This window comes from Acanthochromis polyacanthus, chromosome 18 (genome assembly GCF_021347895.1).
Source record: "Acanthochromis polyacanthus isolate Apoly-LR-REF ecotype Palm Island chromosome 18, KAUST_Apoly_ChrSc, whole genome shotgun sequence".
In the NCBI taxonomy this organism is placed as follows: Eukaryota; Metazoa; Chordata; class Actinopteri; family Pomacentridae; genus Acanthochromis; species Acanthochromis polyacanthus.
This window is the reverse complement of record NC_067130.1, coordinates 12,105,893-12,132,200: the sequence shown is the minus strand read 5'-3', so window position 1 is coordinate 12,132,200 and position 26,308 is coordinate 12,105,893. Positions and strand designations below refer to the sequence as shown.

The following is a 26,308-nucleotide window of genomic DNA, read 5'->3' as shown; positions in this document are numbered from 1 at the left end:
ATTGGTTCCTGCACAGTTGTCACCGTTACATCAGAACATATAGATGAATTTAACAATGAATGGATCTTTCTTACAGATAAAAATGATGAAAACACGAGCGTTGGACAGCAGGAGGAGGAGTGCAGATGGGTTTGGCTGTTGGACCTGGAACGCTCTGTTGCGTTGGCAGTCGGCCGCTGCCTTGGTGGTATGCTGCAAGGCCCGCTGCCCTCACTCCAGGAGAAAGCGTCAGAGATCTGGCTATCAAATGTCCTCCTCAGGAATGGTCTCGAGATGGACTTTGAACAGCTGGGTAGGACAACATATCGCATGCTGTCCAGGCTTTCACATGTCCAAATGTTTCGTAAATAGATACCAACTGAATGCAGCTTCTAGTGTTTTGCTGTTTCTGTACTCTGGTAGCACTAATTATGAAAACAGTTTGTTAGTTACATTGCAGGCATGTATTTTGTTTTTTGTTCTGTCAGGTATTTGATACTAGCAAATTTGCCAGCTTATTTTGCATAGTGCACATCTTAAATCATGAAGACACATAGATGCTCTGACTTACATCTTTAAATTAAAGATACCATCATTATTTTACTAAAGAACTAGCCTGTATTAATCGTAATGTAATGTATAATTTTCACTTACAGTATCCATGATGTTTTGTCCTGTAGAATCTAGCATGGCATGGCTGACTGAGGTAGTGCTGCTGGGCAATGGTGATGCCAGACTAGCAGAGCTGAATCTGACTGAAGAAACCAAAACTTTGCTTGAACTGGCACTGGGATCCTCCAGAGGACCGGCAGCTAGCCTATGGTGGAAGATGGAGGAGTACGCTCACACCAAAGGTACTCGACTATCATGTGTCTGTTTATGTGAATGACTGCATGCCAGTGTTAGAAGTTTTGTATTGTAAATATACAGCTGACAATGGATTCACTGTGGATTATGAAAATTGTGTACGTCACAGATTCCTTTCCTAATTCTTGTCAGCAGGCTGTGTGTGTTTCCTTTGTTGTAATTCAGCTGTATTGTTTTCTGTGAGCGCAGAATGGGAAAGCGGAGGCTCTTCAGGTGATTGTCTGCTGCAGATTGTCTGTCGCTGCTGTCTGGCTGCTCTCCTGAAACACACTGGACTGCAGAATGAAGCCTGCTGGCAGGACAGGTCAGCAACACAAGCACTAGATTTACAGAAACACCTTGCTTGAAGGCTACTAATATTCACTGAGAGGGCTACTAATATGTTGACATTTCGTCATTTTTGGAATTATGTGAATAGACAATGCATTATTTATTATAGTGTGGAATAATGCTAATAATCTACTGTATTTATCTGCTCTGTTGAGACAGATATGAACCTTGTGAGGTGCTGTTTGATGTCTATGAAACAGTTTATAAAATCCGAAGCACTCTGTTGGCTCTTAAAAACTCTCCAAGGATGTCACAGGTGCAGGCAGCAGCCAAACAGGTACAATTACTAAAAATACACCATCTAACATTATATTCAAATATATTTAGGACTGGTTGTTTTTAACAAAGTTGAGCAATTATAGAGTGATACAGAGTGACTTATAAACAATATATAGCAATTTTTTTCTATAAATACTACAGTGCAGTTGTGCTTAGCTACATGAATATTAAGTCAGTTTCGTTTTTCTTCATTTATTTTCAAGTCATAGAACCTTAACATAACCTGATAAATCTCATTAGAAAAAAACAAGTGTTTTTAACACGTTTCTTTGAATTGCAGATCTCTCAGTCCCCCCAAAGTCCTGATATAGACAGACAAGAGCCTAGCACCTCAGGAGAGCAGGTGGGAAAAGATCACGAGCAGCAATCAGGAGGTCACTGCAGCCGGGAGGTGCAGGTGCAGGTCCCTCCATCTCCTACAGCAAACCACAACCAGGAAGAGGTTGGAGACGAGGACAGATTTGGCAACAGTCGTATGTACCTGTCAGGTTAGAAATGCATATCTCTTTTTTTTTTTTTGTTGATATCTTAATGCTTATAGGCAGACTTAAAATACGCACTCAAATCATCATCATCGCCACACCACACCTGACTCGCTCAGTGTCTTTCCTGTCTCTGCAGAGGTCCTTGAATCATTCATGGCCACCCGTGAAGCCATGCAGGTACAGCAGAACGTGACAGTGTACGAGTCTTTTGGTACTTCCACCCTCCCCAGCAGCATGGAGAGCCCTGTCAGCCCAGAGAGAGAGCCGGATCCCAAACAGCAGTGGGAGAAGCATAGGGAATCTGAGGAAAACTTGTCTTTCCCTGCTGCCTGCCATCTGGTGGTGTCCCGATGTCTCTTCCTCCTGCTGGGGGTCAGGCCTGCTTGGGTAGAACCCAACGAGAAGGAGAATAGTCAGGCTGTGAACACTGAATCAAGGTAGAATTTGTCTTATATGGCATGTGTTTGTTAGTGTAGCTGTGTTTTCTGTGACTATCTGTATCATCTCTCTTTCAGAAAATCAACAGAATCCTTTATGATGCCTGTTAATGGACGAAAACAGGTAAGTCATGTGCTGTACCAAAGTTTATTCTTAGAGCTCAGTATCAGTATTAATATGCTATTCATGTTTATTTAGCCTGAAGAGCCCAAAAACTCGTCTGGAACTTCCAAGAATAAAATGGGTAAGTGATGAAGTTTTGCTCCTAAATATTTGTCATACATATATTTTTACAAGACGGTGTCCTTGTGATGAGCCGTAGTTAAGTGTTGCATGATACAAACAGGGAATATCATACTGGAAACCCTTAACTTGGACTACTGAAGCCTCATCAAACCTTGGAATGTATTTTTACACAAAACAAGCACTTGGGATTAAAACTGCAATTGGAGGAGATGTCTTGAAGACTTCCTCTGATGAAAATTACATTTTTTTTGGCCTTTTGGCTTTAATGGATAGGTAGAGTTGAGAGGCAGACAGAAAAGTAGGGGGAAGAGTGGGGGGAAGACATGCAGCAAAGGGCCATCAAACCCAGGTCACTGCATCAGGGACTAGCCCCTGTTCATAAGTTGCCTGTTCAACCATTTGAGCTATCTGGGTGTCAAAAATTACATTTTTTTATTCTTTTAATAGTTTGGTAGGATGTTTTTTATATGCTAAAAAAGCACTTAGTGAACAGTAAAAACCAAGACTAAGCATTTCTGCCATGAAACTTTGGTGTCTTGAAAACATGGGTTCAGAGAGCCAGGGTTTCATGCTTGTCATTGTGTAGCGTAGAGTAGTTTTGCAGTGTTTGAGAAGAGTCGTAGGTGAGCTGGTGTGCTTGAGGTGCAAAGGGTGAAGAGTCAGGGACTTCATAGACCTGCACAAGAAATATGTAGAGTGGCATGTAAGCCATTTTAAGGCTGAAAGGATAGTAAGACCAAGAAAAAAATCTTTTATATATGTAATATTAATACAGAATGATGGGGTTTTAGGTGTTTAAACAATGCCTGCAGAGTGACTTTAAAACATTCTGAACAGAAGATATTATTACAGAAAGTAAAAAGTTAACATGGGCAACTGAGTGTTTTTCCAGACAGAGTTAAAAAGTTGGATAAAAAATGGATTCACAATATCTTATTGGAATACTTGCTTACATGTTAAATGATGTTTTTGACATTAGTTTTATTGTCCTCATCCAAAAATAGACACCGAATGAGTTGACTGAATCAATACTGGCCTTTATCTTTTGGTCTCTTTGCTCTAGGCTTACCTCTGTGCTCTTTGGGGATTATGAAAGATGCTTGGGATCGCCTGCGGCAGTGTATCAGCCCAACCACCACTATGTCGCACTACGGCAACAACACTTTGCCCATTCTTAACCAGGTGTTCCACTTTGTCTGTGGAAGCCTGATTCAGTTACCATCCTCCTCACCAACACTGCCGGGCGGACAGAGCTGCAGCCACGCAGATCCGAGGGCCATTACTTTTGCCATTCTTCAACAGCAACAGCGGGCTGAGGTGATTGGGATTTCTTTATATAACCTATATAATATAATAATAAAAAGCAAACATTTTTGTAATTTCCTGTCCTTAAAGTTCTCTGTGCATCTGTGTGGTACTTTGGTGCCAAAGACAGCACAGTGTACAAACCAGTGGGCGGTTTATTCAAATGAGGCAGTGCAAAGTGACTTGTTAGTATTTCAACAGAAAGTATATCTTAGACTTTGCACTGAGAATCGATATCTCAGACTTGGAGCATTCCAATTCTACCTTCTTTTGGTGGAGCAAAAGCACAGCAATGATGGAATAATGTTAAAATGCAATAAATCATTTTGATCTTTTTTCAGCCACTGAATTTGTTTAAATCGACATAAAAACCGTTTATTATGTCTGAAGCAGGGATGTCGGTAAAGCAGTCTGCATTGATCTATACGTTACACTAAGCCATTCTTTCAATAGCTGATTTCCACGTCTGCTTTATAATGTGTTAAAAGCTTCTGTTTCATTTTAAAAACAAACCAGCAACCATTTGAAGGTAGCAGGACACAAATATTGATAAATCTGCAGATTATTTAAGAGATTTTGTGCCAGAGCTCGGTGCCATTAAACACAACCGTCCACTATGTTTACCCTTAATAAATCACCTGTGAATGATCCTAAGCATTTAAACAAGTAACCACATTGAGTACCACATGCATCAGACTGCCCCGCTATGACACATTATGCTGCTGTTTATGTTGGAGATGTTGTATTATACTCCTGTTATATTATATTATAATCCTCTGTGTCATCATCCTCCTTTCCAACTTTCTTTTGTGTCAAGGAAACATTTCATATTTTTTCTTGAAAGGTTGTACTGCTCTGCACCCTTGAAATATTAGAATTTTCTAGAAAAGCCTCTCACTGCTGCTCTACTGTCATCCAGTTTGTGCTCAACTTCAGGCAGCCCTTTTGTATGCTTCACTGCTGCACCTACATGAACCAAAATAACACGTGTACTTGGAGATGCCCACACAGTCCGCGCACCCAAGACCTACTACTCTGCACATGCTGTTGAACATGTGTGGTTGAAGTACAACCCATAACAGTGTTCTGTGAGTACATTTCAAAGCTTTAACTAACAGCTCACTATTGCTTTGTTCTGGTCAGATGCGTCTGGAGGCCTTTTGTCAGATGTCCGCCTTCCTGTCCAAGATGGAGGAAAAGAGCAGTGGATCCACAGTGTCCCCTCGGTGTCCTGCCTTGTTGCAGTCTGTGCAGCTGCAGTTCCTGTCTGGATGCTTTGCCTTGGGAACACAAATTATCGGCTCTCACACTGGAGCTCAATATGAAACTCAGCATTACATGGTACATCTACTAATCATACTGACACAATATTTATGTTAAGTGAGGATGGAAAGAAAGAATGCATTATTAATTTAACCCAAATGGAAAGAGGGGAGAAAAATGGATATTCATGTTTTTCTTCATTACGATGTTATTTATCTGCATTCTCTCTTATCTCAATCCAGTGTGGCACGCATTCGGCTTCTTTGGATACACAGAGAGAGCTACAATCTGCAGCCCACACCTTCTACCAGCAGGTGGTGCGTGTCCTCAAACAGAGGGTCTTATTTGAACAAGAACAGCCAGGTACGTTCATTATTGTGATCCGCCACTGTTTAACCGAGTAGAATTTCACTTTAACACAATTTTACTCCTGCCCTCTGGTTATTCTTGCTGTAGATTACATTTTAGCTTGTCTACATTAGCGATGCTGTCTCTGTCATACTCAGGTTCCTGCCAGCACCTTCTACTCGCCACAATGTTTGCACTGAATTTCTGTTACCAACCAGTGGACCTGGTATTGATCATCAAATGTGGCATCCTGGAAATCCTGTCCATGCTGACCAACAACAGCTGTGCACTGATGAACCAGGGCTGGTTTGCAGCCACAACATCTGGATCCATGTTACTGAGTGGAGCTGTGAGACTAGCTTGTGCTCGCCTGCTTCAGATATTGACTGTAGCAGCAAGGTAAGAATAATGAGAGTGGGAACAGCTATAAACAAGACATGCAAGACTTCTAATGCTATTGTTTGCCTTTTATCTTGTTTCTGCCACTGTTGTATTTGCATAACAAATTGCCCTGTGCTCTCAGCTCCTGTGAGGAATCGCTGCCTGTAGATGTATCCCACGCTCTAATGGAGGTGATGTGTGAGCAGCTTCAAAACATCCTGTACAACTTCCATCAACAACAGATAGCAGAAAGAGGAACAGCTGAGAGAACAGATGTGGAGTCCAACAGCAAGAGCACAAATCTAGTTGGTGTGGCAAGTTTGGATATAATAAACTAAATTTATTCTTTTTTTGTGATTAAATGTTATGCAACTAAACAGTACGGTGAAACTAGCTGTTAAAAGCCTGTTTTGGGTGCCTTCCTCCTTCTGTTTTGTTGTTTTAGGAGTCGAGAACAGCAAAGTGGTTGAATCTCAGCTTGGAGATTTCTTGGTGTTTCTGAGGCGTGTACTGTCATTAAGAGTGATGAAAAGACTTTCTACTTTTGTCAAATGGATTGATCCGCTCATGGCCATAATTTCGCACAAGTGCTCTTTAGGTAAGGGAGTTTGTAAATATATTCAAATCAGTATTGATGTTCCTTACACTGCTTGGCGCTTCAGCTGTGTTCTTTTTAATTTATTCTACGACCGTCCTCTTTTTAGGATCTCCACGCTTCCAGAACCTCCGCACTAAGCTTTTGGCCTTTCATCTTTTAGAAAGACTGTTACCTGCTTGTTCTGAGCCCATCCAGATTGAAGAGGTATGATGTAAAAATATAAATGCGACATGCAAGTAGCTCAAGAAGGCATGAAAGCATTCATCCTGAAATACAAACTGTCATGAAATGTTTGTTAGTTGACATATATACTGTAAGAAGAGTGATGAAGGAATTACCCACTAATTTTCCCCCTTTTTTCTGTTTTTTCATAGATTGTTAAGCAACTTTTTCAGCTCTTGTCTGTTTATATGTGGGAGGAACCACTAGCTGAGAGGAACCATGAAGAGACAGCTGAAAAACCCACAGGGGTAAAACAGTATTATTAAATATAGTAATACATTGCATTACATTCATATTGCTCTTTACCCTGAATACCAATAAATTTCTTACTGTTCAGTAACTCTTACTGTATAATGCTGCTATATAGACTATATATTTTCACTTGCAGTTTCATGACAAGTATTGAATTAATAAGGTGCACATTAATTTGCCAAAAAAGAAAGAAAGAAATCATCAGTCTCCTATATAAAGAAGGATGGAAATTATCCTCCTTTTTCATGTATTCATTGTTTTCATTTGCAGGAATAATTGCAAGTAATGACTGCATGCATGCAGTGTACTTGTACTAAATAAGTGATTCTCAGATTTCTGTTCAAAACATTAGATTACATGTCAGTGTATTCACTGTTCTATCAGACTTTCGAAACTACCAGCCAACCACATTCCTGACAGCAATATCAGAAAGAAAAACTATTAGATTTTATTACTGTCTGAAAATAGCAAAGGAATGCAGTAATCCAAGAGAAAATGCCATGTTTATGGAGAAGTGAAGTGCGCTCCTGGCAGTAGCGGAGCTGAAAACAGCGGGACTGCTTGATGGAACAGATGGGCCTGTTCTCCATGGTGGGGTGGGATTATAAGTGGGAGAGGACAGAAATATACAAATAAGTTTATTAATGGTGAACTACTACTCCAAAAATAACAACATTATAATTACCATTTGAAAATGAAATTCTCTACAAAGTGAGAATTCATTGACAGTGGAACTTTCAGTCACTTACTAATCGTTTTCTTCCATCAGTGACACTTTGTAGATTCTTGTGGTGTTCTGTAGTCTTGTTTCAGGATTTTGTAGATGTTGTGGTATTTGTAATTTTAAGGCTATATTTGTCTTTCCATATTGAGTGAATCATTCACTGGCCCTAGTAAGACTGCAGACTGTTACATCATGTTGTTGTATGTTTGTGTTTTTCTTTACATTATTCCACTGGTATTTCACTTTGAAATGTATGTTTTTTTGTTATAGTGTACAATGCTTGAATGTATATCCAACACATTGTTTTGCAGAATCCTGGCAGCTACGATGAATGTATTCCCATTGGAGATTTTTCCTTTGACCCACACAAACTAATTTGCTGTTCTCTGGAGAGTGGAAACATCCTCTCCCATGGTTCAGGAGGGAAAGGCTATGGCTTGGCAACCACGGCCATTACATCTGGCTGTTTCATATGGAAGGTAAACACTCATATCTGCAGTACAAAGAGGAAAAACTCACACTCAAACAGTCAATCTATATTTATTGTTGACTGACCAGATTTGACTAATCTGTGCTAAGAAGTATTCAATAACCTGATATGTGTCCAACTTCTCTCCATAGTTCTACATTACCAAAGAAAACAGAGGCAATGAGGGCACATGTATTGGAGTTGCACGCTGGCCAATTAGGGATCATAACCACCACACCACTACTGACATGTGGCTGTATCGTGCCTATAGTGGCAACCTGTACCACGGAGGGGAGCTGGTCCGCACACTTCCCTCCTTCACCCAGGGTGACACCATCACCTGCATCCTGGACATGGAAGCTCATACCGTATCATTTGCCAAGAACGACAAGGTTTGATTAAACATTCAGAGTTGGTATTTAAGGGTTATACTCAAATTGCCTCTTGTGTCCTCCTTCAGTCTTCATCTGTGTTTGTCTTTTAGGAGCCGAAGTTGGCATTTGAAGGTGTGGTTGCCAATGAACTGTACCCCTGTGTCCTGTTCTACAGCAGTAATCCTGGAGAGAAGGTGCTTAATGTACTTTGCACTCTATTTTTTTTTTTTTGATACTTTTTATTTGAATCGTTTTCAGTATAGCAAGCAGAACAAGACGAACACTTAGGGGCACTGTTCACTTCCTTGTAGACATAAAAAGAAACATATTACAAAGGATGATATTGAAAACCAAATAATAGTGGGATGGACAAAGGGGGAGGGTATATGAATTGGTTCAAGCTTCTCGTTTATATTCAAGCCATTTAGTCCAAAGTTTTATGAAGATGTGGCCTCTGAGTCGGAGGAAGAACGTCATTTTTTCCATTGAGTGTAATTCTTCGACGATTTCGAGCCATTGGTCCACTCGAGGAATGTCAGATTTAAGCCAGTTCCGAGTAATGGCCTTTTTAGAAGCGATAGACAAAACTTTAAATAGATATTCGTCCTGTTTATGAATTGCCTCTTCAGGAAACAAGCCCAAAAGATAAATCTTTGCGTCCCTAGGTATAGCATAAGTCATAATGCTGTCAACAATTTTAAACACACTGTCCCAGAAACATTTTAATTTTGGACATGTCCAGAAAATGTGAGAATGATTGGCATCAGTGCAGCCACACTGTCTCCAGCAACACTGTTGCGACCCCTTGAATTTGTTGGTGATATGAGGAGTAATGAAGAATCTAATCAAACACTTCCACCCAAATTCCCTCCACCTATTTGAACTAGTTGTTGTTTGTTGAGTGACACACATTTTATGCCAATCATCCTCTGACAGTAAGATAAACAACTCTTTTTCCCATTTTGATTTGACATACAAGGTATTATGGCCATTTTGTTTTTGAAACCCTTTGTAAAGTTTGGATACTGTTTTAATGGGTAAACATTTGTAGGCATTCGTAAATATTTTGATAATGTCTGCTTCGGGGCTGGGAGCACCTTCCCGTTCCTCAAGGCTATAAAAGTGCCTTACTTGTAAATATCTGAATAAGTCTGTATTTTCAAGTTCAAATTCAGTTTTAAGTTTTTCGAATGACTTAAAGGTGCCCCCCTCCAGAAACCGACAAAGGGCGGTTAAGCCTTTTCCGTTCCATTGTGAAAATGTAGGATCAGACCTACCCGGTGGGAACCTTAGAGAAAAGGAGGGCCATGTCAATAAATAAGTTTTGTCATTCAAGTTAAATTTCTTCACCACTTCATGCCAATTAGAGAGTGTGTTTTCCATGATGCAGTTTCCAGTATCAATCAGCTTAGTTTTTTCCCCTAATTTTGATTGAGGTGGGGCTCCACCCATACTCAACTCAATTTGTTTCCACCGGGCTTCGATTTCAGGTGAACACCAACATACTGCATTTTTCATCTGTGCTGCCAGGTAATATTGCCTCAGGTTTGGAAGAGCCAGACCACCATGCTCTTTATCAATTTGAAGCGTTTTATATTTAATTCGAGGTCTAGCTCCCGCCCAAACGAATCGCGATATTAACTTATCCCATGCATTGAATTCTAAATCTGGAATTTTAACCGGCAGTGCCATAAAGAGGTAAAGAAACCTAGGTAGAACGTTCATTTTTACAATTTCTATTCTGGAGTAAAAATCTAAAGTTAATGATGACCAGTGTATTAAATCTTTTTTAATTGAATCCAGTAGTTTGCTAAAATTCAGACTAAACAGGCTGTTGTAATCTCGTGAGATGTATACTCCTAAATATTTTATCTTTTCCGCATCCCAGGTCATTTTATACTTTTGTCTTAATGAATTGCTAGGGGAGTAGTTAATCGTTAGAATTTGTGTTTTGGTAATATTTAAATTATAGCCTGACAAATGTCCAAACTCCTTCAGAGTAGACATAAGTTTAGGGATTGATAACTCAGGGTTCTGAAGATAAGCGATAATATCGTCAGCAAAGAGAGCGATAACATGTTTAGAATTTGCTATTGTTATTCCTTGTAGTTCCACATTCTGCCTTATTGCCTGGGCCAATGGCTCGATAAACAAAGCAAAAAGTGAGGGGCTAAGCCCACAACCCTGTCGGGTACCTCTATACAATTGAAAATGAGTGGACAAATGACCGTTTATCTTTATTCTGGCCATTGGGGCACTGTATATTGATTGTATGCATTTTATGAATTTGTCGTTAAAACCTAGACGCTCTAGCACTTTAAAAAGGAAGGACCAGCTAACTCGGTCAAAGGCTTTCTCTGCGTCAAGGCTTACGAGAGCCATACTGAGTTTTTGATTTTTAGCTTCCTCAATTATATGTAACGTACGTCTAATGCTGTCATGGGTTTGACGGCCCCTTATAAATCCTGTCTGATCTTCATGGATTAACTCTAACAAATAGTTTTCTAACCTCTTAGAGATTATTGAAGTAAATATTTTATAGTCTACGTTCAATATGGAGATAGGGCGGTATGATTCACAGAATTCCTTATTTTTACCTTCTTTGGGCACAACTGTTATTACCGCTTCTCTCCAGGATGGAGGTATCTCAGCTCTGTCGAGAGTCCAATTAAGAGACCTGAGTAGAGTAGGGGCTAACTCCTCTTTAAAAATTTTGTACCACTCATTTGAGAAACCGTCACTTCCAGGACATTTGTTTGATTTTAAGTTTCCTATTGCATTATTCAGTTCTTTTGGAGTAATAGGTGCAGTTAGGGCTTTATTTTGTATTAATCCTAGAGAGGGTAAGTCTAGACATGATAAGTATTGGTTAATATCACTTTCTCCTATTGGTATTGGACATGAATACAATTTTTTATAGTATTTGTTAAAAATACCGTGGATTTGTTCAACATCGTAAGTCAGATTACCAGTATCTGGGTCTCTGATTTTGAGTATAGCATGTTTTAGCTGCTGTTTCCGGACGCGTCTTGCTAGCATTTTTGTTGCTTTTGGACCAGATTCATAAAAGGATTGTTTACAAAATCTCAGTTTGTTTTCTAATTCCTCTTGTACAGATACATTTATTTTGTTTTTAATGGTTTTTATTTTGGTAAGCAAGCTAATGTCTTTATTATTTTGTGATAGTTTAAGTTCCATAGTTCTAAGATCTTTTTGGAGGTTATCATACATTGCCCTTTTAGTTTTTTTCAAATAGGCCGTTCTCGAGATTAGTTTACCCCTCATTACAGCTTTAATCGTATCCCAGAGGATAGTAGGTTTAACCTGGTCATTGTCATTGTCTGCTATACAAGTTGTTATTTCTTTTTTAATCTCCTTTATGATATTTTCCTTGTTAAGTATACTTATGTTTAGCCTCCATAATGTAGATTTGGGTGAACTGGTTAATTGAACTGTCAAGTAAATTATGTTATGATCTGATATATCAGACGTGCCGATTGAACATTCTATTACCTTATGACGGTCAACGCTGTTCATCAGAAAAAAGTCCAATCTAGAATGTACCTGGTGCGAGAGGGAGTAGTGCGTAAAATCTTTGTTTTTAGGGTGGAGGTTCCTCCAAACATCAAATAACCCCATTTCTTTTATCAAGGCGTTAAGGTTTGCACTCTATTTTAATTATACATTGCTATATTCTTTTGAAAAGTATGATACATGTGGCTCTACAGGCCACACTAGTACCAAGTACTAGTCGGTGCTCCAGGAACATGGACAGCTGCCCATACAGTAAAATGACCTCACACTGTGAGGAAACATTACCACCAGATATGTCTTCTGTCTAGTAATTTGTAAACTAACTCTGCAATCCTAACAGGTGGCACTGCGTGACCTCCAGATGAGGGGCATGCCCAGTAATCTACTTCCTGGCGAGCCGCTCTGCAGCCCTCAGACCACCGTGCTGCTGGAGTCCACAATACATCTCTTACGTAGGCTCCATCAGTGTGACCAGTGGTCGCCACATATTAACCAGCACATTCACAGCCACCTGGAGCTCATTGGTCCCCTACTGAGAGAGGATGACTCAGGAGGCTTCAATCCAGGTCAGACACACAATTCGTTATAGTGGTATGTTTAGACTGCTCTAATTTAAACAGGCCTTGATTAAGTTTTAGTCATTTTTAAAGTATTATTAGCAAATAAAAATATATTATCTTCATCTAATGTATTTTCAAGTTAGACTAGGAACTGTTGTCAGAATAATAGAAAGGATTTTGATGTCAAATATGACTTTATGGATGTTTTTGAAACCAGAAGATTAAGTTTGCAGAGCTCTGCAAGCACTAGCAAAACACTAGTGTTGCCAACAGTATTTTACAAATCAATCATTTTGAAACATGTTTGCTATACTAGAAACCTTTTCTTAATCGTTATTTTTGGAGCAGTTTTTGACTTTATGAGAAAATGATCATTACAGGAAACAAGGGAGGGGGAGAGATGCAGAGAAGATCCATGGTCAGGTTTTAGCCAAGAAAGTTGCTGCTCTCGATCTGCATTTTAACTCCTCAGCCATAGTAGCACTTCTGCATCATTCAACTTTGTTCTTAATTTGCACCCTTTTAGTACAAGTACACTTGTCCAAGGAGAGAGCAGATATCTAAGAGGAAAGAGCAGTTTACATACATTCTGAGACTATTAAGGCTAAGGTTATTAGGTCATCGTGGCAGTTTGTGCCCTGTTGCTTTGACTTGCTTAGTTGCTTACAACCATAAGTATAAACCTGGCAAACTATAATATATAATAAATACTATACTATAAATTCTCAAACAAGTTGTCTTCCCCAGGCTGATGTCAGATCTGTCTAATGCTACTAACTGCATAAATATAACTTTTGAATATGTATGTATTTATGTATGTAAGAGCATAGCAGAAATACAAACAAGAAATAAAAAAGTACAACACATCTTTGTTAACAAAGACTATACTCACATTTAGATTAAATACAATGCAGTTTTTCTTTAAAAACTGAAGAAATGTAGAATCATAAGAGAAAAAAACAATGCATTAGTAGTAATCTGTAATAGTTTCAGTGGAGAGTTCCAGATCACCTACTCTGTCTTCATTATATCACACTTTCAAAATGTAGTGTTTGGCATTTCACTTAACCCTGAACGTAACAGGATGGCCATTTTCCACACTTGCAAGATTAACTTTTTTGCCTTCACTATTTCAAACAAAACAGACATTTTTCACACGCATATTTGCAAGTGATAAGCACCTTATTGCTCCAATAATGACTATGAGTGGATGAACTGCCCACTACTTCCCAAAAATCTCTGAGAAGCAATGCAAGAATATTTTCCAATAAGTGTAAACATTTGCTGAATGACCAGAGAGATTGTGTTCAATTACTAATCGTAGCTTCACCTCCCCTGATATTTGACAGGCCTCTCTGGTATAATTTGTATGCATTCTTAGTTTTTGTATTTTTTATTTTTTTTTTGTCCTCACAGGGCTTACCATGAACTCCACACTTTAATTTTCTTTTTGAACGGTTTGTTTCAGATGACCTTTCAACAATGTGAAACTAAAATTAAGTTAGTAATCTTTTACCAATACCGTGTCAATCAAAATCCAGCAACAATCAACCAAGAAATAAACAGAAAAATGAAAGAAGCAGCTGGTAACGGAAAGTTATTAAGCACACTTATTTTGAGTGTTACAGAGGATCTACTATTTGAGTACCTTTTAAATGTGTACTAAAAAGGTATATTTTATAAAGAGAAACTTCTCTTTGTTTGATTCTCACTGTCTGACGTTCTCCTACAGGCCTCAGTCCTGCACACACTGAGAGGGAAGAGAATGAAAGAGACAAAGACCTGGCCGGTGATGACACAAGGGAACTGCTGTCACACCGTCGGTCTCTGTCGGAAGCCAAACTGGCTGCTCTTTGCACTGAAGTGTGGCCAGTACTGGCTGTGATTGGCGGAGTGGACAGTGGTGTCCGTGCTGGAGGTGTGTGTCTGCACAAGCCCAGTGGGCGAAGAGCCATTCTGCTGGGGGTCCTGAAAGAGGGAAGCTCTCTGGCCAAGCTTCAGTGGGAGGAAGCCGACCTCTCTGTCAGGTATTACAAAAAATGACTTCACATGCCCACGAGCTCACGATAAAATGTCTTTGCATATCTTTCCTAAATGATGATTCTCATTAACTTCCATGAAACAATTTTTCTTGTCTTGGTCCTTTCAGCATGTGTATGACTCTAATTCCTTTCTGTTAGTGTTTATTTTTCATTCTCGTTGTAATTTGTCTAACATTTTTACTTTACTTTCATCATTTACCCCCCTGATCTTACTTTCTTCTTGCTTCTTCCTCTTCATTCTTAAATCCATTAATCCCTGTTGAATCCGTCCTGGTGTCACTCCATGCTGTATCTGTGGGTTCTTCCCATCCTTCCCAATAACTAAGCTCCATGAATTCTTGGTCACCCAGCGACATGCCGATCATCTCTCTGGAGCCCTGTGACATATCCTGCTGCGATGTCACCCGCCTTGGAGGCCTCAAACCAACGGTGCTGTTAGATCTGATTTATTTGATGGGGCTGCTGGAGGAGCAGGGGTGGCTGGGGGCTCATCCACCTCCGAGGAGGAAATACTCTGAAGAGAACATGAAAGACGGTGAGACACAATGCTGTCTGGATGAAGAACTAACAGATGATATAAGATGGCTGACAGAAGATGAGAAGAAAAGGTTTAAGGAGCAGAAGGTTGAGACGGACCTGTTTACATCACCGTCCTCGACCAAAGATGCCATGAAGATCCCTGACCCTCAGGAGTTGACCTGTCTAGCTCAGCCTCCCCAAACATCCCAAAGCTCCAAAATGGACATCTTTGCACTTGAACTGAGAGCAGTTAGAGTCTCATACCTTCTCATTGGAGGTTTGAAATCCCTGACTGTCATTTTTAGCTGTGAGAAGCTATCAGATTTGCTTCTCGTGCCTAAACATGATCCTCCCAACCCCTCAGTGAGTCCTGTTTCCAGCTCAAACCCTGACCAGGCTAAGGCCACCAGTAAACAATGGGATGAAAGTGCTGAGCTGAGATCAGTGCTCCAGTATGTGGTACAGAGCATGGTGAAGTGGGCAGTCAGGCCCTGTCCCATCAAACAGACTGTGTCTCTGGCGGACTTGGAGAGAGCTCAAGTCATGATATACAAAGGAGCCCTTAACAGACTGCAGGAGGACAAAGAACGTAAAGGTATATCGATTTATGTGTTTGCTAGACTTAGACTTTGCTAGACACTTTTTTTACGTGCAGAGCTGCAGATTGTACAATTTGACTTAAGTAATGATGCAAAATCCACATGCCATGAATATTGAAAGATAATATGATAAACCGTCATATAGCAATGATCACCATTCAAATATTAAAGACTTTTTTCTTGACAGACTTGAGACTACATGGACTTGTCTCAACTAACTTTACATTCAGCATAACATTTATATAATAAGAAGATATGGATGCTATCTAACTTTCATCACCACCTTTTTCTTGCAGAATCAGGCCACCACTTGTCCTCTCAGCCCATTTCCAAGTCCTCCAGCTCTGTGTCTTTGTACAGTGCAGGTTCAGAAGGCACTGCCATCTTTGGCCAGTCAAACAGAGCCTCTGCCTCATCGTCCAATACTGACTTGGCATCCTCTCTGCCAACAAACCTGCAGGGAGATGCACTTGATAATTTCAACCCCTTTCTCCCAATCAGTCTTCTCCAGTAAGTATAGAATGAAGAAAATCATTTGACTAAACTTTTATTTGAGTAATTTACAGGAAATGCCTTGTCTAGTACATTCCCAAAACCATACTGAAATGCATCAGGCACAATGATTAGAGCTATTGTCAAATCTCATGTTACTGATCGCTACAGATCTGTATCTTTTGGCAGCAGCAGCTATTCTGAAGTCCAGGGAATGGGTGAGTTAGGATGTATTGTATATGGAAAAAGAGTGATAGATTTTGCTTGCCCTGTCTTTAACCTAAGCTGCAGCTCTGCCTGCTTGTTCTTCTCCTAACCAGCTGACCGTAGTGTCAGTGTTATTTCTGCTTCCAAGAGGAACAAACAGCTTCAGTAATAAAACTGAAAATGAACTCCAAAGCTCTCCACAGAGGAGATTTGGCCTAGAGTCAGCCACAATACCATCTCTGGATGGGATACCACAGCAATATATACTGGGCTTGGACAAAAAATTTAAATTAATATAGCTGATGCGTAATGACATCTGCACCTCCAAGCAATAAATCAGGTTAAATAAAGGACAACTTATGACTTAAATATTTAATTTCCCAAATGTGTGGTCAGGATCTGAAACTGGCAGTGTAGCACTGCACCACTATGTTATTACTGTATATACTGTATCTTCACTTCCTCTAGGCACATGGTGCTAACTCGGTTCCCCACGCTTACGGGCCTGGTTAGCACTCCCCCCGTGCTACACCCTTGCTTCAGCCTGGCCAGTTCTGCTTCTTGTGATGCCTTCACAGAACAGCAGACCAGCTTCATGGAACCTGGTCCCTGCAGCACACAGGCCAGAAGCAGCCTGGGTAAGAACAAGAGCAGAGGCATTAATGGGGGAAAAGCTGTTGGAATCATATTATAACAAATAAACATCCTCCAACTCAAACATTTACTCTAATTTTAAGTAATGATGAACAATATGTAGTGTTAAGGAGAACACGTTGCTAGTCCTGCAGGTCAGTTCAGTTTTTAACAACTTTTTCCCCATGCTGGCTTCAAACTCAAACCTGCGATTATTGTAATTTGAAAATTAAGGTGATTATGTCAGAGTCCTGCATTATAGGAGCAAAGAAGATCATCTGTAACTCAGTAGGAACTGTCTGTCTTCTGCATGGTCTTAAATGTTCAGCCATTGATCACAACGGATCAGCTGCTCAAAACAGCATGTGTTTTGCTCTGCTATTGGACAAATATTACAACTATCAACTGCATGCACACACTCACATGCTTGAATGGCACCTTTTTTTTCATTGTCAATTATGTTGGTGTTATTTTAAACAATTTCAGAAAGTACTTTAGTCTAAAAGTCTCCTCTGTTTCATGTCTTGATGTCAAGATACAGTAGAATTAACAGACTAGGTGATTTATAGGTTTAATCATTTATTGTAGATAAAAAGTAAAACGGAGATTGATTTATTGACGAAGGGGAGCACACACGGAGGAAAAGACAAATCACTAAATGTACAAGTTTATGTTAATTTCTACAAAAGTACACATTTCACATGGAGCTGTGGGTTTGTTTTTTTGTTTTCTGTTTTTTGTGTACTTTTCCTTTTCTCCTCAACCACCAGAACGGACACAAATGTTTGTCACCAGTCGGTTGCTAGAAATGGGATTCACTATGAGACATATCTACTGGGCCATGGAGGCTGCAGGTACTGCTTTGTGTAGTATGTCTGATGCCACAGAACTTTTGCTTCATGTGCTTCATATTTTGAACATCTGTCCTTCACTGTATGTTGCAACCTTATTGTAAACTATGAAGTAAGAAGCTATTATGTGAATTTAAAAAAGCATTGCTATTTAGATAAGAGACATTGTTTTTAGGCTTTTGTATTAGGATTAACATGATTCTGGTCACTAGGGTTGACATCAGCTGAGACGTTCAGAATATTTTGGACATGTTTTTCTGCCTTAAAACAATCTGTACCTCAGCAACTTCCTCCTGAAGAAATAATATTTATTGGATGGTTTTCAGATTCTTCCCATTTCTCGTGGGAAAGTCTTTCCACAGTTCCTTCCAACAGTACACTTTGAAATTGTTTTTTCACCATTTGAAATTTCACAAAGATCACATTTTCACAGAAGCTTCTAAAGCTACAATTTCACCGCATGATAAAAGTAAACCAGTTCAGAATATTTTTACAAACATATGACACAAACAGTGTATATATTATGAGCATACAAGTAAATGAAAGTATATGAATGTTTTCACAGTTACACATTGCACAATATACTTTGTCACATTTTTAGCACCACCTTTTTAACATCGAACTGTAGGCCACGTCCTATACCACTAATTTCTCAGTTACCCCGTCTCACATCTTATTTATTAGAGCAGATGTGCCCGTCTGACCTCAGATCAAACAATAGCACAGTCATCTGGCGGCGACATGAATTAGCAATGCAGCACTCCATGATCCATCTTTTCTTTTTGAACTCTGACAGTTGAACTTCCCTGTGGTCCCTCCCAGATGTAGCAGGTGACTTGGACTCTCAAACCATCGAGGTGTTGGCCAGCTGGATGCTAGAGCACCCCCTGACCGAGGAGCAGCAGGCAGCCGAGTCACAGAGACCAGAGGGTGCTCCTGAGACCCCGTCCCCAGATGGGCCAGAGACGGTGCAATGTCCAGAACGCCAAACCAGTCAAGCCAATGAAAGGTAAGGGATTTTAAGAACATACTTGTTTCTGCATTTCTGCATTGATATTGTTATAAAGACAACAAAAACACTAACTTACTGTCATTTTATGTGCAGCCTCTTGCCAGGACTCGACTGGATAGAGAGGGAGAACTTCTTGGATGTCCACCTCACCAGGAACAGACCTCCTCCGGCACGGCGGCGACGCTCAGGCCCTACTCAGAGGACGTCCTTCCGAAGGGCAGGTCCGAGACACAGCAGCAAAATGGAAATTAAATATTCGCAACAGAGCTGTTTTCAAATCTCAGTTGTTGGTAAAGGTGAACCTTAAAAGTAAAATGTTGTAGCGAGATTTTTCTTTTGAAACAAATATTGTTTTTTCAGACTTGCCGTCACCCAACCCCCTCCCTCAGCTGTACCAGCAGCACACGGCAGTCAGCGATTGGCCAGAGCAGGTGGAGTTTCATCCATACTCTGCAGATGAGGAGTCAGAACTAGGCTACATGGATGACCCATACCATGAAGAAACATATGAGGACCTGCTCACCCCCTCATTCTTCAGCTTGGAGAGAGACACACTCCAGATTGTGGAGGTGACACACACATTTTGCCATCACAAAGATAGGAACTAATTACATTTTTTTTAATAAATGCATGTGATAAATTAATAAGAAAAACTACACTGCAGTCAACACCAGGTTAATTCATGTCAGATATTGTAATGCCAACGAAGAAATATTGTGGCTTGTAGACCTGATATGTTGTTTTATGTCTTGGCTTGTTTTGCTTATAGTGTGTTTACAATATACATGCATACTTTTCTCATAGTTCTCTTTATTTCCTTATGCTAGAAATAATATTATCCATTTTATGTCCCTTCTTATAGGCTGGTGAAGAACACAGTCAGATGGTGAAATGTGAACTGTGCAACACCCTCACCCTGCAATTTAACAATCACATAAAGCGGCGACACCCAGGTTGTGGGCAGAGTGCTGCACGTAAAGGCTACGACAGCACCGGGGCCTACGTGGATGTCTGGTTCAAAGGAGAGTGTGGCTCCAACTTCCCCTTCTACCTTCTGTGCAGCTCCTGTAGGGAAAAGTATTTGGCTGCAAACATGAGTGATCCAAGCTCCAAATATGAAAGGTGCAGCAGATATAGAAATACATAGTGTAGATTATGGATCTATACAAAGCTGATGACTAGACAGTCCTCACACTTTGTGAATATGTATCATTCATCATTGTCATGTCCTTTCTTTGCCTTAGGATTAGAGGTCTGACATCTGATTTGATTGGCCAAATGGACAGCACTTCTGATGGTAGGGGAGGTCACGTTCACTCTAAAGTGGTTCACAATAGAATGTCTTCATGTTTGTAATGATTTTATATTAAGTTTCATAATATGATTCTTTTGCTTGCTCAGATGACTGGGAAATGAGCCATCAAGATGAGTATGACACAGACAAACTGACAGGACTGGAGGATTTTGGGCTCCTGCTGAGACCACTGGGACTGACTGAGAAGAAGCTGGTACCAGACCCAATTGCCTTTACTGAACCAGATCCACTTGGAGCCCTGGTTTACAGCTCAACATGTCCTACAAAGGCAGCTCCTAAAGGTATTGTTTATTGTCTTAGTTCTGGCATGGAAAGAGGTCCCATGATTTGAGTAATAAATTACAAACATTTTCATATTTAAATATTAGCAGTTAAAACTGAATTCCAGGGCCCATTTTTTTTAGAAGCTTAATCTGGATCAGAATGACTTGGTTTGGAAATCCCATGTTTTGCTATCCAGGATCAGGCAATCCATCCTACATTTGTGCTGGCTTTTCAGAGCACCATTGGATTAGATCACACCTGATCCAGGTACCAACTTTTCAACATTAGTAAATCCAAATTACCAGTGCACTAAATGGGATTATGTATAACTGTGTAGACTACTAGCTAAATACAGAAAAAGACGTGGAATAGTCAACCTGGGGTCACTTTAAGTGTTTTTATTGGAAGAGACAGAAAATGCCACAGTAAAATACAAAAACTCTTTTGTTTCTGTCTTTCCATTTCTGCATCAACCAAATGACCCCACGCCAAACAAAAAAACGCACAAATTCACAAGCATGTTATAGATGTTTTGAACGTGTTTTATATCAAATGGCTATAGTCTAGGGAGTTAACAAAATAAAGAATGTTCAAAGTTCTGCATTTGTGGCGAGACCAGCTCTTTGAAAGTCAGATTTTTGAAGACACGTCTATTAAATATGCAGTGATAAATGAAAAAAAACAACTTTTATTTAACTGTACTGTACTTAAAGGTTTAATAGGTAGCTTAATGTGTACTTTTGCTACACTTTGTTCCTAAAATCCTGCTTTCTGCTGGGATCATGACAACCTTGATTTTTTTTTAAATCAAGGGGGGGGGGATCAAATGTATTGCACTGGATTACGTGATATAATCTGATTTCAGAATCCATTTTTTTAGTTCGAAGAACGCATTTTTAAGGCAGCATTCTATACATTGGGGAACAGGCATACACTATCATGGTTAAAGGGGAGGTGCTGCTTTAAGCACATTGCAAACCATAAATATCAGAGTTGGATACATATTTGGACAATTATGAAAGTTTTTAAAGACTCTCATTTTGCAGATACTTTTTCAGCAGATCTGTGTTGACAGTAGGACGGTTGACATCAAACCAAACACCCATCATCACAATTAAAACTGCATCTGTTCACCTGGCCATATACACAGAATTCAGAGACAATTACTCAGACACAACTGTTGTCATGTTGCAGTGAATGATTCTGTAACTTTTTCCACTGATGATAAATTAGCACTCTTGTAACACACACCCACATTCCCTCTGTGCTTGTTGGCAGCGGGAGTATCCAACCCTAGTTAAACTTCCTCCAGCATAATGACTAATCACTCAATTATCATAGCTGGGCATCTGAGGCACATACACAGTACTCCCTGTTGTCTCGTTGCGTCCAGTATTTTGACTTTATTTGCACACCCACACCAAATAATAAGCATGCTGGGCTTTTCATGTACTCTTTTGAAAACAATTTTGCCTTTAATTAATAAAATGCCTTTGATATATATTTTTCTCATTAGGGAATGCACTTGTTGAGCAGAAGACGTCTCTGAGCCTCGGACAGCAGGCGGTATCGCTGAGAGACTTTCACGATAGACTGAAAGCCTTGAGAAGAGTCACATCCACAGCTCAGATTCTGCTAGCTTACAGCATGGTGATGAGGGCACTGTCTCAGACTGCCTCAAGGTACATATGACCAGAATATCATCCAACCCGGTCTCACGGGGATTCGTGAAACTGTGACGTAAGTTTTTGTTTCGGTTTCGTGCGCACCAACACGATTTCGTCATGTTTTTCGTGCAGCTCACCACGAATGAAACCCGCTGTGGTAATCACATCTGAAAGTGGTTTATACTGGCGGATTCATGACGATCTAAGCTGTCCATCGGCGTTTGCGGCCGCGGCCGCCGGGCATTCTTTAAATTCCTATGCGAATTCGTCGGATTCATGACGATTTAAGCTGTCCATCGGCGTTTTAAAGAATGTCCGCAAACGCCGATGGATAGCTTAGATCGTCATGAATCCGCCGGTATAAACCACTTTCAGATGTGATTACCACAGCGGGTTTCGTTCGTGGTGAGCTGCACGAAAAACATGACGAAATCGTGTTGGTGCGCATGAAACCGAAACAAAAACTTACGTCACAGTTTCACGAATCCCCGTAAGACCGGGTTGTATCATCATATTCATACATTTTTATTTCACAAAGTGGTTTCAAGATTACGTTACTATATTCCTCCACAGTGCATCAGTGTGCAGCCAGTCTAACGGACTGGAATCCTTGGGTCTGGCAGATATCCGTATCCTGGTGCGATTGATGACTTTAGCGGCAGGAGGCAGGGCTCACACCTGTGTGGACACTCGTTCAGGTGCGAAGGGGCTGGCGGCAGAGCGCAACAACTCCACCTGCCTCAGCTTTCTTACCTCGGCCATTGGCAGTGTGGTGTCCCACAGCCCCGCTGCTTACAGACAGCTGGTGGAGATATGCACTCAGGTCAGTTTTCTCGGGTTAGTCCACTAATTATAGATAATCTACTAAATAATAGAGCTGGGCAATTTGATCTAAGATCTACATCACAGTAAAAATCTCACTTGACTTCTGGTTTAATGTAGCCGTTCTTAGTTTCCTCATGTGGGAATCATGCTGTCTATTTGCTTAACCCTGAAACTAGATTCAAGATTCAGTCTTGATGATTGACAAATTTGGGTTGTTCTCCATCGCTAATAATTATGCATCCACCATTATCTATAATTCTCAATAGGGTTGTGTGGGGGCTGGAGTCTATCCCATCTGACTTAGGCTGAAGGCAGGCGACATCCTGGACAGGTTCCCAGTCTATCACCGGCCTACATATAGAGACAAACAAGCACAGTTACATTCACACCTATGGACAATTTAGAATTACCAGTTAACCTCAGCATATTTTTGGATTGTGGGAGGAAGCCAGAGTATCTGCAGAAAGCCCACGCATGCACAAGGAGAACATGCAAACTCCAGACAGAAAGATCCTAGGCCCAGGCCGGGACGCAAACCGGGAATCTTTGAGTTGTGAGGCGACAATGCTAACCTCCAAGCCAATGTGTAGCCCTCCCTAATAGTTAGAAATGATGAAATTAAGATCCACAGGGCTAAAAAAATATATCCAATCTTTAAAGAAGTGGTTTTCAGACCTTTTCAGTGATGCCCCCCTTCGGTTGCAGAACACACATAAAAATAATGGAGATCACATTATAAAATTTGAATATCCTTTTAATGTTACTGCTTTTAGGACCTGATGGCCGCAGCTACAGGGGTGAACATCGGGGCCATCAGTGACCCCCAGCAGAGAGGCTGTCTGAACACCACTCTCACAGTTGCAACCCAGGCAGCCCAGCCGCAGAGGGACTACAATGACCAGTCGCCCCCAACGTTCCTGGTCACACAGAGTCTGGTGTCCTTGCTCACTGAAAAGAGCGTTCACTGTTACAGCCCCGACAGAACTGAGCACGAGGCCAGTGGTGAGCTGGAGCGTGTTATACTTAATTAGTTTTGTTCTGTGTAATCATTTATTACAGTGTTATTTATAGCAGCTCTCTTCTGCATATGTCTGTTTGACCTAGATGCTTCAAACCAGGGGGTGTCTTCCTCATCCTTGCCTCCTTCCCCTTTACCACACCTGAGTGCCAGAGTGGGCCCTCTGGAGCTGGCAAATGCACTGGCAGCATGTGTCCTGTCTGCCAGGCTGACCAGTAGACACCGCCAGTGGGCAGCACAACAGCTGGTGCAGGCCCTGGCCGCCTCGGGAAGGGACACTCCTAATCGTCCCCAAACATACAGTGACCTGGCTGGTGATTTGCGCAAATGTCCTCTCAAGAGACTGGAAGGACATTACAACAAGGTGAGTTACATGCATCGTTTCTGTTCCCTTTGGTCATCTTAAATTACGTCTAGGAAAAGATATTTTGGGGTTTGTTTTGCAGAAAAGGTTAAAGCAGTTATCTATAGTGTGCAGACAATGTGATCCATATGATCTCTTCCAAAAAACTGTCTGGCTTGAGATTAGAAATAATTTTGTTCACAGCCAAAACCGCTATTGTGCACAACAGAAGTAGTTTAGAATACTAGTGTACTACTAGTGTAGTGTTTCCTGAGAAGACTAGTGGGAAAATTAATTTTCCATTAATTTGGTTAGCAGCACATTTTAGTGGTTTCAGGGGACATATCTGGAATCATTCAGACAAACTAATACAACTTCAGGATCCTGATAAAAGCCAAGGCATTACAGAGAATATATAACATAAAAAAGCACAGGAAACACAAGTTATAAGAAAATATGAATTGATGTCCTACAAATACACAACTGCACCAGTGTCTCCACGGTTGGTAGTGATAGTAAGTAATACTAAATGTTATGTTTGATAAGCTGCAGATAATTTTCTTACACCAGGCTCTGAATTATTACAGATTTATAAGAACAGTGACCTCTGCGACCACAAGCTTTTAACTCTAACTGCACCATCTGGGTCTTTTAAGTGATTTTCTTTTTATTACAGGGGTACTTCAAGTCTCTGCTTTTCTGTACTTTGTCCACAAAGATGTACAATTTACACGTACTGATTCCTAGAATGTAGTAAAATTAGCTTTGCATCATTCCTGTTGTGTTCAGGTGGCCAGCTGTTACTGGAGCAGTGAGCAGAGTTTGCTGGCTACGTGCTCTCAGGACAAAGTGGTGCAACTATGGAGCATCAGCCAGAACACTGTGGAGTTACAGACCACCTTCTCCTGTATTACCAGGTTAGGTCTGCTTTGTTTCGCATCATTTGTACACAGATGGCTTTATTGTGTGATGCTTATTCATAAAGGATATCTGGTCATCTAAGTACCATAATCTTTGCTTTATTACTAGGTAAAATTGAGAATGTTTAATGTCTCATTTACTGACTTATAAAGATATGTTTCAGGTTTAATTATAAACATATTGAAGGTAAACGACAAGTTGTTGCAGATGAAGCACCTAACCTCAAGTTTCTTACTATCAATGGATTTTATGATGCTAAGTGCTCAAGTAGACAGCATCTGGGCTTATTTTGGTTCTTGATAAACATTTTCCTCTCATCCAAGAGTCTTCCTCAGTTCTGACTGCTGTGGAATTTTTATTTAATCCACCTGTGGGTCCCTACTCATCTGGAACTTGTCAAAATCCAGGAAAGAAGTTCGGTTCTGCTTGAGCACTTAGTGTTATCATGACCTGGAAGACTAAATATCTATACATACAATATTGTTATTTATGTAGTTGTAAACTCTATTTTGTCCTGTTGATGCTTTGCAGTAAGACAGACAGATCAAGCAGTGAGAGGGCTGGCAGATGTCATCACATGTCTCCTGTATTCTGGAGTACTGGTGGAAGCTTTCTGGCTGCCCCAGAGAACAAACACATCAACATCATGAACATCAGAGGTGAGTCTGCTGGAGATTTATTTTTTTATTAGTCTCTGATGTTTTTTTTTTTTTTTTTTTTTACAGCTGTTAACATAAGATGACCAATAATGTGTTAGATTTCAGTGCAGCTTCAATGAAAAGGTGTTTTGTAGACATAGAAAATATAATTTATACATGGCTGTCACCAACTGATACATATATGCCACATTGCAACTTAAAAAATATTGTAAATGCTTGATTTTATTTTAAAGGTAACCACTTACTTATCAACATAGGATTAGAAGAATTATTAGAACAATTGCAAT

The 26,308-nt window shown here is 40.3% G+C and overlaps 1 protein-coding gene across 5 annotated transcripts in view; it reads left to right on the top strand.

Annotated features, from left to right (window-relative positions):
* LOC110962925 (probable E3 ubiquitin-protein ligase HERC1) overlaps positions 1-26,308 on the top strand; it is a 51,508-nt gene that overhangs the window by 13,449 nt on the left and 11,751 nt on the right. For 3 of the 5 annotated variants that reach the window (XM_051938206.1, XM_022211024.2, XM_022211023.2), the window contains exons 19-55: positions 77-292; positions 660-833; positions 1,036-1,150; positions 1,336-1,453; positions 1,736-1,943; positions 2,077-2,377; positions 2,456-2,501; positions 2,577-2,622; positions 3,688-3,941; positions 5,073-5,270; positions 5,435-5,555; positions 5,699-5,939; positions 6,064-6,230; positions 6,367-6,519; positions 6,626-6,723; positions 6,894-6,989; positions 8,029-8,196; positions 8,339-8,578; positions 8,671-8,754; positions 12,435-12,660; positions 14,387-14,681; positions 15,023-15,810; positions 16,111-16,324; positions 16,982-17,151; positions 17,917-18,000; positions 18,820-19,006; positions 19,103-19,230; positions 19,370-19,578; positions 19,872-20,131; positions 20,254-20,306; positions 20,411-20,605; positions 22,105-22,270; positions 22,829-23,078; positions 23,854-24,082; positions 24,185-24,462; positions 25,231-25,358; positions 25,894-26,021. In XM_051938206.1, the coding sequence (XP_051794166.1) occupies positions 77-292; positions 660-833; positions 1,036-1,150; positions 1,336-1,453; positions 1,736-1,943; positions 2,077-2,377; positions 2,456-2,501; positions 2,577-2,622; positions 3,688-3,941; positions 5,073-5,270; positions 5,435-5,555; positions 5,699-5,939; positions 6,064-6,230; positions 6,367-6,519; positions 6,626-6,723; positions 6,894-6,989; positions 8,029-8,196; positions 8,339-8,578; positions 8,671-8,754; positions 12,435-12,660; positions 14,387-14,681; positions 15,023-15,810; positions 16,111-16,324; positions 16,982-17,151; positions 17,917-18,000; positions 18,820-19,006; positions 19,103-19,230; positions 19,370-19,578; positions 19,872-20,131; positions 20,254-20,306; positions 20,411-20,605; positions 22,105-22,270; positions 22,829-23,078; positions 23,854-24,082; positions 24,185-24,462; positions 25,231-25,358; positions 25,894-26,021 (7,032 nt within the window). The remainder of the gene's footprint in view (positions 1-76; positions 293-659; positions 834-1,035; positions 1,151-1,335; positions 1,454-1,735; positions 1,944-2,076; positions 2,378-2,455; positions 2,502-2,576; positions 2,623-3,687; positions 3,942-5,072; positions 5,271-5,434; positions 5,556-5,698; positions 5,940-6,063; positions 6,231-6,366; positions 6,520-6,625; positions 6,724-6,893; positions 6,990-8,028; positions 8,197-8,338; positions 8,579-8,670; positions 8,755-12,434; positions 12,661-14,386; positions 14,682-15,022; positions 15,811-16,110; positions 16,325-16,981; positions 17,152-17,916; positions 18,001-18,819; positions 19,007-19,102; positions 19,231-19,369; positions 19,579-19,871; positions 20,132-20,253; positions 20,307-20,410; positions 20,606-22,104; positions 22,271-22,828; positions 23,079-23,853; positions 24,083-24,184; positions 24,463-25,230; positions 25,359-25,893; positions 26,022-26,308) is intronic. The other 2 variants (XM_022211025.2, XM_022211026.2) reach the window with 2 other exon arrangements.